Consider the following 15,966-nt stretch of genomic DNA (forward strand, 5'->3'; position numbering starts at 1 on the left):
GTTTTTTATTTGTCCTCTAATAGTAGTTCCCCTTCAATTTCTGTAGTAGTAAAATTAGACCCGGTCTCAAAAGCGTTGCGATATCATTAATACGAGCAAATCAGCAATCTGAATTTCTTTATTTTCTGTTACCTATCGGTGTGTTCTATGTATTTTTACATTGTACCGACGTAGCGTTTCCAGTGAATTCTTGTACAACGTCTTTACTAGTACTTTTTGAGTAGGTATGAAACCAGGCACAGTGTTTTTTTTTTATCTCACCCGGCACCGTTTTATCTGCGTGTATGAGTACTGACCTGCCACGTAGTATTATTTCTAGGCAGTGAGACATCTTTTACATGCTCCTGTCCACTCATTTACGTCATAAAATGTCCGGGAAAACGTAATGTCCTTTGCCATTGCACAAATCTGAAAACTGCAAATTTGGATAGAGCAGGTTAGGATCCATTGACGATAAAATGCCGCATCACGTTTACGCTTAATAGTTTGTGCAATATTTAACTCTAAACTTTGTTTTCCCATGCTTTCGGTAGCCTATAACACGTAAACGACCCGGTTTTCGTCCTATGTTCCTTGGGAATTTTTTGTTTGTTTTACTCTCAGGAATCACTGCCCTCCTTTTGTACAACGAATTTAGCCCCATACCTAAACTTATATCTTGAAAGCTTATATATGAACCAGCAAGTAATTGTTACAATAGGGGAGGAAATGACAGAGGAGAGTGCAATTGGAAGGGGAGTTTGACAGGGATGCTGTCTCGCTTGTATTATTTAATATCTATCTAAAAAAAGATAGGGAACGATAGTCTATAAAACGAAGCCTGTGTTTCAGTAAGAGGTAGAATGATTATGTGAATACGTTTCCAGATGATATGGTGCTGATTGCAGAATCTGAAGAGAAAATCAATAAGATGTTAGAAAACTTGAGGAAAGGCTGTGGAGAATATGGGATGGAAATAAATGTTAGAAAGACAAAAGCAATGGTGATTGGAACGAAAGGGTAGGTGTCAAATATAGAAGTAGGAGGGGAGAAAATAGAACAGATGACTAGTTCTCGATACCTCAGTAGTATATTAGTAATTATATGAAATGTGAACGTGAAATAAAAGCAAGGATAGGAATGACGAAAGAAGCCTTTAGGAGGAAGAAAATACTATTTTGTGGGACCTTGAGTAAAGAGTTGAGAAAAAGATTCATAAAGTGGTGAGTTGTATTGTATTGTATTGTATGGGTCAGAAACATGAACATTACGGAAAAATGATGAAAAACGACTGGAAGTTTTCGCAAAGCGGGTGTGGAGAATAATGGAGCGATTTGGCTTGGTCGAGCAGAAAACGAATGAGAGGAGGTTAGAAATGGTAGATGAGAAAAGAACAATTTTAGATATTAATAAGACGTTGAGAAACTGATTGGGACATTGGATTAGAAGGAACTGTTTAATGAGGGACATGCTAGAGGGTATATTATCAGGAAAGAGAAGGCGGGAGCGAAAAAGACTACAATTGATGGAAGATATCAAAACATACAAATTGTACGTAAATATGGAGAGGCTACCGGAAGACCCTGGAGAATGAAAGCTTCTCAGTTGTGGCAAACGAATTGCCAATAATTGCAGAACACCTATGATCATGATAATGACGTGAATGGTATTACGAGAAAAATGACTTCGAAGTTGAAGTCCTTGGAGTACCGCTTATCACAATAGTGAAAAGGCCTACGTTTGAAAATAACGAGTTACACTGTTTGTACTAATTTGAGGCTGCTGATTTCAATAAAACTATTTTGAAACGTCTTCCATGAAGTCACATGGAAAATGAGACTAAGGTTGGGGTCTTTGCAATACCGCATATGCTAGTATTAAAATATTCCAGGCTCAATAAATCCATTTCTGGTTTATCATTTTATACAATCTACATATGGATTCTGAATCCAATAGAATTATTTTTAATTTTATTCGTCAATGAAGTAACAAGAAAATTGACATCAAAACAAGCGGTTAGAAACAACTTATATACCGATAGTAAAAGTGCTCTAGCTTCAATGCATTTCTCATTTGACTTTTTATACTAATTTTAGGATGCTGAATTAATGAAACTGTCGTAAAACTTGTCCTCCATGGAGTCACTTATCAGTTGGTATGCATGTTCGTGATTAAACTTAGGCTTAAATGTCTTCGAGACTGTCGCGAATAAGCTTAGAGACAAATGGATTTAAAACTAATCTAAATAATTAAGATCATTATGGATATGCTTATGAACGCTTCCCGATGGGTGCCGAGCTTGACTTAGATGTCACTATATATTTCAGCGACTCGGAAAAATTTGGATTCCCCACTAATATCTGCATTTTTTGATTATTTTTGCATGTCTTTATTGGGATTATTTCACGTAGGTTCTCGGGTCTATTCTTTTATTTCTTGGATTTCATCAATCAAATTTATCACTAGCTTACTTCTACGCTAAGCTATTGCAAAACCACTACTTCAGAAATTTTCTTAAGTTGCTTTATTCTCAATCAGAACCTATCTGATTATCTTCTTTACAACTCATTATCATCATACATTCTTTTACTCATAATTATCATCATCGTCTTACTAATTCTTATGTCTCTTAGCTATCTTTTTAAACTCTTACCACAATTATCTTAAAAGACTCTTAGCATTGACCTCCAAATATCTTCCTTAATATCTTCCATGAATCTAATCTCTATAATTTCTACCTAATTTCTATATTTGCACATATACATAACTATCTTCTTTAGAAACGACTACTGTCACATTTTAAAACACGTTGTACCTACATACTCTTATGTTCCAACATTCTTCCCTCTTTACAAAAACGAAATTATACATCTTTCAACTTAATCTAATTTCTTGCAACATAACCTAATAACCTGTAACTAACATAACATTGTACATAATCTACCGGTTTACAACCGAAGCACATCTCAAAAACATTAATCCTTTCTAAAAACTCTCAGACTCAATCGAATAAATTTTACTTCCTTTCCATATTCTGTTCTTCCATCTTCCTGGCTGAGCATACCGTCTGTCCAGCAGGAAATCAATCTGTGCTTGCATGCACTTCTGTTGTTTGATCAACCTCATAATGAGTTCATCCCGTTCTTGCCCTTGCAGCCCCTGTTCTTGCTCTTGCAGTCCATATATTCCCGAAGTATTCTTCTCTTCTAGAGACTCCTCCTTCTTATTTCTACTGTTTAACCACTTAGACCAGACCTGTTTAAAACGTTGGCGGGACTTGGTTGGCTTACCTTCCACTATATCCACGGCCGGGGCGTTAGGTAACTCTGCCTACTTTGAATCCGACCTCTGCACTTCTAGTACTTCTTCCATTACTTTTTCCCGTCTCTCATTTCATCCTTGCCCTTGGTTAACTCTTTGCTCTTCTGATCAAACCATAAGACATCAGATAAACCCATGTGTGGATCTTCATGAGATGATGATGGTTCCTCTACACTGTCACAAAATATGTGATCCATATTCAGCTGATTAGCCATCTCTACCAATTCTTCCTGGTGTGATTTTGGACTATGAACAATGATATTTTCCTGTGTTTGAAATGTGCTATACTGACAGGCTAAAGCGAAATGATTTAGGTGACCACATTTGAAACATTGTTGTCCCCAAGCAGAACATCCTCTTTTCCGGTGACGTAATCTACAAAAACGACATCTAGTTGTTGATTGGGGAGACGATTGCGTTGAAGATGACAATTTTGGCGATGATAGACTGGAACTTGTCACCTGACTGTCATTCCGTTTTGAGAAACGCTTCTTTCTAGTGTTCACCGTATACATCCCACTTTCTGTCTTCGGCTTCTATAACCGTAACTGTTATTCGGCGCATTCCATATTACAAGCGATTTCCGTAGCCTTCTGAAAAGTCAAATCCTTCATGTTAAATAGTTTGCGTCTAATCGAATCATCAACTCCGGAAACAAACTGATCTATTAGCTGTTCTTCTAAACAACAAGTGTATCCACAATAAGATGTTTGCTTTTTGAGGTCCAATACGAAAGTAGTAATCGTCTTATATGGTTTTTGTCTCATCGAGTGGAATTGATATCCTTCCGAGATAAGATTAACTTCTGGCAGCATAAAATGTTTCCGTCCCTGTTTTAATCTCTTCTTAAGACTTCTCCGAAGGGGAAGCAGGCCAACAAATATTGCAAATCTGCTCATAGGTTTCTGATCCAATCACTGCAAACATGGTTGATATTTTCTGTTCTTCTGGAACTTGTGTGCCAATGCACAAATGCTCAAAACCATCTAAATATGTCTGTAAACGATCTGTCTCACTGTTAAATGGCGGAAGGCTTGGGAATGATGACATACTGATTTATTAGTTCTTCTTCTACTCAAATATCTATCTATCTATCTATATGTATCTATATCCTACCGACTACGCCAAATTATTCTGTTGGGATTATTTTACGTAGGTTCTCGGTTCTATTCTTTTATTTCTTGGATTTCACCAATCAAATGTTATCACTAGCTTACTTCTACGCTGAGCTATTGCAAAACCACTACTTCAGAAATTTTCTTAAGTTGCTTTATTCTCAATCAGAACCTATCTGATTATCTTATTTACAACTCATTATCATCATACATTCTTTTACTCATAATTATCATCATCGTCTTACTAATTCTTATGCCTCTTAGCTATCCTTTTAAACTCTTACCACAATTATCTTGACCTCCAAATATCTTCCTTACTATCTTCCATGAATCTAATCTCTATAATCTCTACCTAATTTCTATATTTGCACATACTCATAATTAACTATCTTCTTTAGAAACGGCTATTGTCACATTTTAAAACACTTTGTACCTACATACTCGTATATTCCAACAGTCTTCCCTGTCCATCAACTAAGAGTGCTGCAGTGTCTAATCTGCTTAACATTTTTTTCAGATAATATTTCATATGTGTAGTTCCACTTGATTTTTGAAATAAGTTTACATACTAATTTCTTATTTCTAAAACAACAAACTCGTGAGATATTCTATCTTTTGCATATATTTTAAATCACCTCTTTCTCTTTCAATCTCCTCCTTCCCCTCAGGATGTGATTAAAAGTTCTAAATAGCCTCCTGTTGTCTTTGATATAGTTATTTAGAAGTATGTCAAAATTAGTGCCATGTCCAAAATCATTGTCGCATCTCTATAAATATATTGTTGCGGGAATATAATTTGATAACGAATTCGCCCGGTGTTTCTTACGTGCATAATCGGCAAAGATATGCATGTGGAAAATTTCATGTGAAAAGAGCAGTTAATAAGAACAATGAAACGAAAATAAAACTTTCTTGTCCATTTACCAACAGTTTGTTTTACTCATTATAATTTTCGTATTTATAATTCTTTTCCTATGAAATTTCCCGATTATACAAATAGTATCAGTATTAAAAGTACCCTGTAAAATCATTATCATATTATATCTTTACAAGAAGGCAGTTATAGATATGCGACAATCATTTCCGACATGAGTGTACAGTACGAAATACTGATTTCCTGCGCACCATGCATGTTGTCTGGACGATAACTATTACATTGATGCATGGAAAGAGAACCTAATAATTTTTTTATTCATTTATTTTTAAGATTGTGTTTTATACTGATGTGAGTTATCGTATCAAACAAGAACTTTATTGCGTATTATGTTTACATCATAGCTAATCACAAGCCATATAGATATTTCTTTACTACTGTATTTCTTTAAGATTCTTGTATTATCACCGTAGGTGAGTAAAACTTAATTATCAAGATCACACTTTTAACAGCGTGAAATAACAAAATGTAAGGGTCTAAATTGATAGAAAGTGAGTTCCCGCGCTGCAATGCTATCATGCTGTAATGACTAATGTACTGTTATTTGATGTACAAAGCTAACCAAGAGAATTTCGAAATAAATTGATATTTTGCACTCTTCATCAGGTCAGTAAATTACATAAATTGTTAAACTTCACAACTTCACGAATTATAATATTCAAAACAAACTAGTATTTTTACTATTTTAAAAATACAAATGAAGTTATATTTTGATTAATTGTATCCTTAATCCTTGATCATAGTCCTTAACGTAATTTTCATGTCTTATTAAGTTTATCAGTCAATATCATATTGTTAGCGACACATTGTCCAGTAGTTTGGTTGGGTTGTAAAAAGTCAGTTATTCTAGAACAAAAAAAAAAAAAAAAAGGAAAATAAAGCAAACCAGAAGCTTCATTATAAATGTGGAATGACTCCAGCGAGGTGAAATTAAGGGCAATTCTATGTCTTGAAGAGCTCAATCGGATGCCAAGTAGAATCTCTCATTTCTTGTTTTAATTTTCTCTACCGTTTCGATGTTCATTTACAAAAACCAATTTCCCATAAATTGTTTACTTATTTGGCAGACAATAGAAAGATCAAAATTATCTCTTCAGTCTGTTCAATGGAAGTATTTCAAGATTTGAGTTATTCACCTTTTAGGCATTTCCATATTTTTCTTTATTTTTCTATAAGTTGGAATAATGACGTATATAATGCAGAATGTCATAATACGTTTTTTTCAAACCTTGCTACTGTGTTTCTTGTATGATTCTTATCAATCAAGTATTAATGAGACACTAGAAAAATATGAAACTAAATCTTCCACATTTAAGTCTCTCATATGTAAACTAAAAGAGACAGTGATGATAAGAATTAATGAAATGGTGAAATAAAGGAAGTGAAAGGAAACGGGAGAATCCCGAGGTAGTTTATGATGATAATGATTGTTACCGCAATTAGTGTTTCACGTCACTAATGCATTTCCATTTTTCTAGCTCCATCAAATAATAGGATATTAAAATAAAATTTTCTAAAATGTATGTTAGTGTAAAAAGAAATGAAAAACAGCTTTGACTTCCCCAAGAAAAATGCGCTCTCCGTAATTTCAAAAATATCAAATTTTAAGCTGGATGAAGCCAGGAAAATGCTAGCCCATCCACTTAAAATAAATATTTGACAACTCCTGAGGATTTAGGACAAACATACACTTATAATGTTAAACCAACTAAATATTGTTCACTTATATTTCTCGATATTAAGGAATTAAAATGCTGATATACTTGTACCCAAACAGTGTCAGCTTATCCAGAGAGAATACACAAGTGAAACCTATTGTAAAATTTAGGGCAAAAATGTGCATTCAAACACATGTTTGGTATACTTATTAAGTCAAAACTTTCAAGCTTTCATTTCTTTCACCGAACAATTTCATTTAAGGTTTTCGTTACAGGAAGGAAATCTTTGATCCCCACATTTCTAAGCAACTAGTGTTCTCTACTCATTGTACTCCTTTCACAGTGAGGCTGGATCTATTGAACATGTTTGATATGTTGCACGAGTACTCCTAATTACTAACAGAACTGTGGTTAGTACCTCAAGATCTTTATCAAGTTTGGGATACTTACCCTATAAAAACGTTTGGCAAATTTTCATCTGATTACCTGGATGAACACACTTTCTTCTATGATCACTTGGTATAGTAACATATGATGCCAAAGTGTATATTTCATGAGATCTTTTTCATATATAATTTCTGGTTCTGTTGATATCACAAACACCGCTGTACAAATGGAACTTTCTTGATGACTTTGTGATGAACTGAGCATGATGGCTTTGTGAATCATATACTATAATACGATTAATTCTTGTTTGCTTGTAAGCATTATCTAAAAATGACTAAAGCATTTTATGAAATTTCTAAAACAACTTTTGAAGGTAAATGATGGTTTTTAAGAAACAGCGTGTGTGATTCTAACGACTCCAATAAGGTTACAAAGCAAGATGTTTCATAAACTGTTGGATACAAGTTATTCCCTGTGTATATCTTCATAAGCATTCGGGAAAATTTTTGGAGTAGTGAAAGAATTTTTATTCTTTAGGGAGTACTTTTCCTTAATGAAAAAATCCTTATTATTCCCTATCAATTCTGACACTGGCTACTACCTACAATCACGTATATTGTATAAAAAATTATGATAGAACAATGAGGTCCTAGTAGGTGTTTGGAATGCGTTTCAACAACTCGATTTAAACGTTTCACAAAGAGGCTTGGAAAAAAGAACAGCGCATACGGTATGTAGCTTTCCCAGATAAAAATTTTATTACGCTAGCCTTACAACTTTGTTTAAACACAAGTTTCCTTTAAAATTTGTTCAGAGTGTTTAACAAGTTTAGCAGCAATAAATAACCTGTACTCTGAAATTTTGACTATTTCTGATGGCTTGATACCCGCCTACATTCCTATTAATTTCTTAGGTTTACCGTAAAAGTATGTGTTTACATAATACAGCTTATATTATATGACTTTATATACATTATATTACGTTTCACAATCTTATAATGAGAACATGAAATATTTTTCATTTCATGATTCAATGCTTTTAGCTTAATATTAAGGTATTTTGATGTACTGCGGTAGAAGTAAGAAAATAGTACAAGAAATAGAGATTTCAACCCTATTTTTCATTTTGTGCATCTTGTATTCCAGATTACGTGTATCCTGTTAAACTTGCAAATGGATCTTTTACTTACGAAGGCAAAATGGGAACTGTTGCAGGATGGGGACGTACCTCAGACCGTATGTCTACTCGTTTTTATATCACGTATATGGATATTTGCATACATGATACTTTGTAGCACTACTTCTAATAGCTATTATGTGCAAATGACTTACGTACTAATGCCAGAAAACGGGTTTTAGAGACTCTGAGCACTAATATTGCTCGCATTCCGCATAAAAAAGTAGATCAATATCTCCGTTAAATAATATAAACATCAATAACAAATTATTTAAAAACACTTTCGTCAGTATTGGTTTTATTATTGTTGTTAATTTGTAGAACATCTAACTAGCATACACATGATAATACTGGCATAGAACACTTAATAATCGATTGCTTCAAACGATACTAACATCTTCTGGTGAAAATCTATTACTAGATATGTAAAAGTGATTTTACTAAATTACGGCTTCCCAAAACTTCATTTATTAGTACCTGCACGAAAAAAATAATATTACTCTAAGTCTAAAAGCATCTTCAGTGATTTTCATGAAATTTTGTTAGTAAGAAAGAATTATAGCAAGGATTGATGTTACGACATGTTGATTGGTGGTGTATAAAGAACCTATATTTTCAGATCGCATCCTTAATTTTGATATCAGTTCTATTGGTGTTTTGTAAAAATCTATTTCTTTGTGCAAGACACAGATTTAGCTACGTATCAAATTTACCAAAGGCTGTATAATAGTATATGAATAACGAACATTTTTCGTGGTTTTCAATTTACACATTGAAAACAGCAAACTTTGGTTTCATGAAGGTTTTTTCAGAAACTATATTTTCATGGGACTTCTGATTTAGTTCGTAAAGGTGAGAGAACAATTTCCTTATCATTTGGTAATTATGCATTTCTCAATATGAAAAATTGCCTTAAGTAAGAATCAACCGTAAAGAAGCTGTACGTAATGTCTCAGGAACAATGTTTTCTGGAAGTCTATGTTTTAGTTTTAAACAACTCTTCTTCGTTGCACGATAAAGTAACATTACTTTGCTAAGCCTAGGATTTGACCAAAGCAAGGTACTTGGCGTCTGCAGCAACAATATTCTTAGTGATTTCACAATATCATTAAAATTTGGTGAAAGAAACGAGTTCCACCAGCAGAAACCAATTTAGCTAAGTCTTGATGTTGGCACAACTCATGTCCTATAGTCAGTGCAACGAATATATCGGATGACATTTTTACACGTGCAGAATTTTGTTAAAATTATGCAAAAATGCACTTTAAAATAATGAAGATATATTTAATTGAACTTTGATCCTAAGAGTCTGTGGAAGTTATCATTACGGAAAAGCCGAAGACGATTAAAATAATATGAATGAACCATTTAATCACATTATATGGTAGTGCACAAAATTTTGTGTCTATACATTTTCTGTTGGACACTGAATCATTATGAGAACACAACATTGCTACACGTCTTGCAAATAAGAACAGAAATGAAACACTGAACAGCTGAACAAGACTGTACTATTGATAAAAATAAATACTTTTATCTAAGTATTTATATCTATCAATAGTACAGTCTTGTTCAGCAGTTTAATGTTTTATTTCTGAGCCATTATGTTAAAATACAATCTTCACACTTGTCCCGAAAGGTAATTTTCGTAAACAACAATAAAGTCAAGATTTTACTAAATATTTTGACTAATTCAAATTCCACAGAAAATTATTGGAAAAACTTTCTTATAATATTCAAGCAAACTTAAAACAAGACATTCTATAGGTTCTGTTATCATTTTATCATTACGTTTCCTTATACCACTATTACTTCGATACGTACGATAGGTACGTAAAGTTTAGGTAAACTTATTTTTTAACTTATGAATTAACAATGACTATTTCAATACCTTTAGTTACATAAGTATAATTTTTATGCGGTTATAGATCCTAAAATTAATTATGTTACAATGAATTAAACAATTATGGCAGAAGATAAGAAACGTAAATTTTACACATGGTAGTAATCAAGGGTATATTTATATATTGATACCTAAACTGTACGCACGGCAAACAATAAATAGCAAAAATTAGAAGTCACACAAAACACTAGCATACAGAACCTTATATTACGCCATCAAGGTTCTAAGTAACCAGTGGAAGCACTGCTGGCAGGTTAAGCGTATGCAGTTGTTGGGAGAGAGGAGTAAGTAGAAACAGTGGATGCACGTAAATTTTACACGTAATAGTAATATAGGTTTAATAAATGATATTTTCCATAATTGAGTGGTAGAAAGTACAATCTCAAGTCCGAGCTTTCCTACAGTCGCGGAAAGGTCTCTCTTAGTTAGAAGAAAATTATTAGATGCAGTTTCAAACTAATACTTACAATTGAACAATACTTACTACAGACTTAAGACTTACCTAAATTAATTTTGCCCAGATTTTTTCAAATAAGATGTTATTGTTCATTCCATCCATACAAGTATATCCTTTCTGTATTATGAAAATGACTTTCCAACAAGCTCCTTGAGAATCATTAGAATCGTTTTCAAGTTAAGATTAAGTGAATTAAGACATTCGTGAACGGTTGAATGTCAACCTTTACAATAGAAGAGCAAAATATCTGATTTCCCTTATCTCTGAAAAAATCATGCATCCTCTCCTCTGCTAAGAAAGTTCAGCTCACATCGTTTTTAGAGAGAGAATAGGAAAAAGAAACAACCATAAGTAGAACATATGATTGTTATTAAGTCTCTTTACTGGTTCTACGAATATGATAAGAAACCATAAACAGAAATGACGCACTACGTCTCGATCATGAAAACAATCAGTATCGCAACTCCTAGAAATTTAGACACTTAGCCTTGAGACATCTGAATTAAACTTGTTGCAATGAAATATTTATTTTCGCAATTAAAAACAAATACTTGTCAGATAATGATATGATACTTCTGGGGAGAATTTATTTATTTACCACTCCTGTCCCACTGGTTCTAGTTTTACAAACGAGTGATCAAAGCTGAGTAAAGAATGTGAGAAATGTTCGATTGTATGTTACAACTATTCTCAGAAAATTTGCAAATATGTACACTTGTGTCTTCTTCGGAAGTCTATAGTAAGGGGTCAGGAGATATATTATTTTAATGATTCTTCTAACATATGTTTAAAATTCTCTAACTTAATTTAATATAGTTAAATTTAAATACGTTAAGTGTTAAATTTCTGAACTAGGCTAATAGAATAACTTGTAAGGAAAACGAAATCCATGTTTACTGTTTTTAGAGGGTTTCGAATTAAAATCGACCAGATTGAAAACTATAGCAAATCTGAACTTTGTGAATTATTCAAAATGTTTTCCAGATTCTGAGATTCATAATTTATTTTGCGACTGAAGCCAGTTCCGTAAAAACAGGCTATTGCACTTAAGTTATATACTATTTTCTAAATAATTCTAACCAGGCACTACTAATCTAATAGTAACACTTATTTCGTGTATGAAAACAGACATTTACAATCTTCTTGTTCTTTTTATGTCTTTGGAACAGACACGTCAAAATTGAGCTCTAGGTTGAAGTATGTTCAAGTCAAAGTTATATCTAATAAGAAATGTAGCAGTCGTTATGCAAATGGAATTATTGGTGATGATGCTCTGTGTACCGATGGTTCAGACCATGAAAGCATTTGCAAGGTATGTTTAATTTTCTCTACATATAAATTATAAGGAATCTAAAATGTACTCTACTCTTAATATAAATGTTTATACTTATTGAATTATACGTTTAAATTACATTTATCGGTACAAAGTAAACTGTTGCAATACCATCTCTCAATATGCTTCAATGAAACATTAATTGTTCACTTTAATAAGGAATGCCAGCTCGGAAGACACAAACGCAGTTCTTGCTTTGACATTAGTTCGAGCTGATCATATTTTTTATTATAGGCTTTCATGCCACTAAGATATCGCAACGAAAACTGTGATATTCAACGATTTTAAACAAAAAAGTTAATGAAATAATATCTTTGTTTGTAACTCTTGTGTAAATAAATATTGAAAAGGGCGGACACAAAGCAGGGGAAGACCTAATTCCTTTCTAATATTCGCAGAATAATTAGATATCCAAAATTGCTAGAGCAGTACGTTCAAAATTGCTCAGTAGTTACAATATAGCATGAAATGTGATGCAATAGAAAATCTGTACAAAATTACTTAGTAGTTACAATATAGCGTGAAATGTGATGGAATAGAAAATCTATAAATCTTTGACGAATTATGGGAAATTTATGTTACAAAGTGGTTGCCTGTATTAGTAAACTCTATGCACAATTTAAACCCCGTAAATAGTCAGGCTAGTCTCAAATAATATTTTCATGAACTTTGTACTAAATATGAAAAACTATGATGTTTTATTTATTGTGGATACATATTATACACAGGGAATATAATACGCAATTAAATTATGAATACTGGTCGAACAGTTCTTTTAAAACTGCAGTTAGTATATCAAAAATGATTCAGAGTAGATTTTGAAAAATATCCTCATTCAACACTCATATTCCACCCAAAATGGTTCCTATGTTAATAGCTAACACTTTTAAGAAATGTTTCTGTCAAAATTAGGGATGTTCTGTGTGTCGTCTGTGGATTAGTTATATTTCATGCATTCGGTACGCGTTTTTTTGTATTCGATCACTGGTGCCAACACTAACCTTGGACATAAACCTGAGTATAGGCTGCTGACGTAACATTAAGCAGCAGATCCTATCTCATACAACCCAGTGTTGAAAAGGCAAGTTAAGGTCTAACTAATATATTAATTGATAACAAATGTCGAGTATTTTGTAAACAACACCTAAGTACCTTCTTCAGCAGACCGAAAATAAAAAGAAAATGTCTTATTAAAACCAAAACTAAATAGTTAAATGTGCTATTTGACATTGGTTTTGAGACATAAGAAGATACATATTTGCATTTTTATGTTCAGTAGTTTAAGGATTTTACTTTTATTATTTTCAATTAGCTTAAACGGTGCCTCGATAGAACTACTTATAATGGATTTCAGAGATGTGGAAATAAATATCAAAATTTCATTTCTCGAAAACAGTGGGTTCGTCCCTATGCTCAGGACAGCCTTTTAGTTCATAAAAAGTACAGGGATAAAAATGATAAATGTTTTTACATACTTTGTCATAAGTCAAATATCAAGTAAGAAATTGGGTTCAAAAATCATCCAAAGTCACTATCAACCCTTAATAGCAAAGGTCAAAGAAGTTTTGAAAACGTGAATTCTAATCCTCCTGTGTTTATAGAAATAATAAGAAATAGCTCAACTTATATTAAAACTTGATTGAAAGATTATAACTGAAATACAAAAATATTACTTGACGTAATGACCCAGCTTGTAGTAGCCTTTCAATGTACACACTATTCTCAATATATATATATATATATATATATATATATATATATATAAACAAGAATAATGTTACAACTAAAATAAAGTGATGGGAAGATTTTGGAACATAGACATATGTAAGTAACAACCAGTTATCAATTTTGGAGTACTACTTCATAATTTCAAATTACGGTTTATACGCTTTTGGTACCACGTAACATCTAGAAGATATATGTGTATTTAGAATCACGAACTTTTTATCCGTGGATAAATATCTTGTTATGGTGGGAATATTCAGTGCTAAATTTCGTTAATCTCGAGAGTAATGAATGGAAACACATACTACTCCCTCCAATACGAATTATCTTATTCTTGTTTAGTCAAATATGCAGGAATTGAGTAACTAGATGTTGATAATTATGAAAATGTGAATTTAATGTAGTTTTGTAATGAATTCCAATTGCCAATTGCTGTTCACATACAGAAAAGTAAGACAAATATTTTGGAATTTTAAAGAATGTTATCTTAAATGTTCATAAATACATTTTGACCGTTCAATGCTTAGTAAATAGAAAACTGAGTGCTTCTAAAAGGTACCATTCCTACGTCAAGAAACCAAGTTCATAAATTCATAATGCCATCACTAAGTATTTCACAAATACTTCGCTCACGGCTCACCCTGGATATATTAGTATGAATTTTGCGATTGTGAAAAATGTCCTTTTTAGTTGTTTGCTATTGCTATTTTAAATATACTAAATAATTAATAGTCGTTTTGTATTATTCGTTACAAGTTGTAACATATTTAAATTATTGTTCAATTTGAAAGAAAGGTGTTAAAACATATGAGTATTTTTTCAACCAAATCTAGAACACTTGAATACCAAGTAAAATCATAAGCTTTTTATTCTAAATAACATATTTTTCTTCCATCCGTAATTTATCTTTGAATTGATACGAGATTATGTTTGGACGTGAGAACTTACATTTTAATAAATAAGTTATTTTGAAATTATAGTAACACACATACATACACACACAACAACATATACACCACATACATTACTTGAACATCTATAGGTAAAATATTTCTTTATGGTCTATTATTTAAATCTGTAACTTTTAGTGCTTATTCCGTAGAAAAGACCATTTTGTAATTTAAACCGATATATATATATATATATATATATATATATATATATATATATATATATATATATATATATATATATATATATATATATATATAAAATTAATAATTCAATAAAATTAATTACCTAGGTATATTTGTTATGTGTAACGTTATTTACACTTTTCGGGAGCGTACTATGTTTGGATAATTCAAGTGTTCTCTGTGAACTTGTAAATATAATATACATTTAATAATAATAATAATAATAATAATAATAATAATAATAATAATAATAATAATAATAATAATCTATTTTATTCCATAACTTTGCAGAATGATTTTGGTGGTGCATTAATAGTAGATGGAATTCAAGTTGGAGTAGCCAGAAGTATATCTTTCAAGGGATGTGAGAAAGGATATCCTGCAGTTTATGTTAGAGTAACTTCCATTAGAGAGTGGATTCGTGATATTACAGGAATTTAAGTTTTGTCAATCATTAATTTAGTTAGTACAAATGAAATGTACAGTATATTTTCTTGGAAATGTATTCAATTCATATAAAAAACTATCATTAATCAAGATATTTTTGTTAGTTATAATTTTCAATAGAATGTTATAAAACAATGTAAATAAATTTTTATCATAAATTATGTTCACAAGATATTTAAATTTTGATTGGATTTTATTTTACTAGATAACCTCAAGAACAAAGTATCTGCAGAGGTAAGAGATTGCTTGTATAAAATATTAACAAATAATGACTTCTTGGTGTTTTCCAATAGATCGTTAATTTTCAATTAACATTGTTACAAGAGTCATATAAGGTTGCAAAAGGATGAACATAGCACTTTAATCTGCTATTGTGACACTGTATATTTCGTATA

At 31.9% G+C, this 15,966-nt stretch overlaps 1 protein-coding gene across 1 annotated transcript in view; it reads left to right on the plus strand.

The window, feature by feature from the left end:
- LOC145684730 (chymotrypsin BI-like) overlaps window positions 1–15,735 on the plus strand; it is a 59,345-nt gene extending 43,610 nt beyond the window's left edge. The window contains exons 5-7 of the mRNA XM_081757104.1: window positions 8,540–8,629; window positions 12,100–12,242; window positions 15,416–15,735. Of these exons, the coding sequence (XP_081613230.1) occupies window positions 8,540–8,629; window positions 12,100–12,242; window positions 15,416–15,565 (383 nt within the window). The 3' untranslated portion in view covers window positions 15,566–15,735. The remainder of the gene's footprint in view (window positions 1–8,539; window positions 8,630–12,099; window positions 12,243–15,415) is intronic.
- The last annotated feature ends 231 nt before the right edge of the window (window positions 15,736–15,966 follow it).

The sequence above is a fragment of the Thermobia domestica genome, chromosome 5 (assembly GCF_964235325.1).
Source record: "Thermobia domestica chromosome 5, izTheDome1.hap1.1, whole genome shotgun sequence".
Classification (NCBI taxonomy): domain Eukaryota; kingdom Metazoa; phylum Arthropoda; class Insecta; order Zygentoma; family Lepismatidae; genus Thermobia; species Thermobia domestica.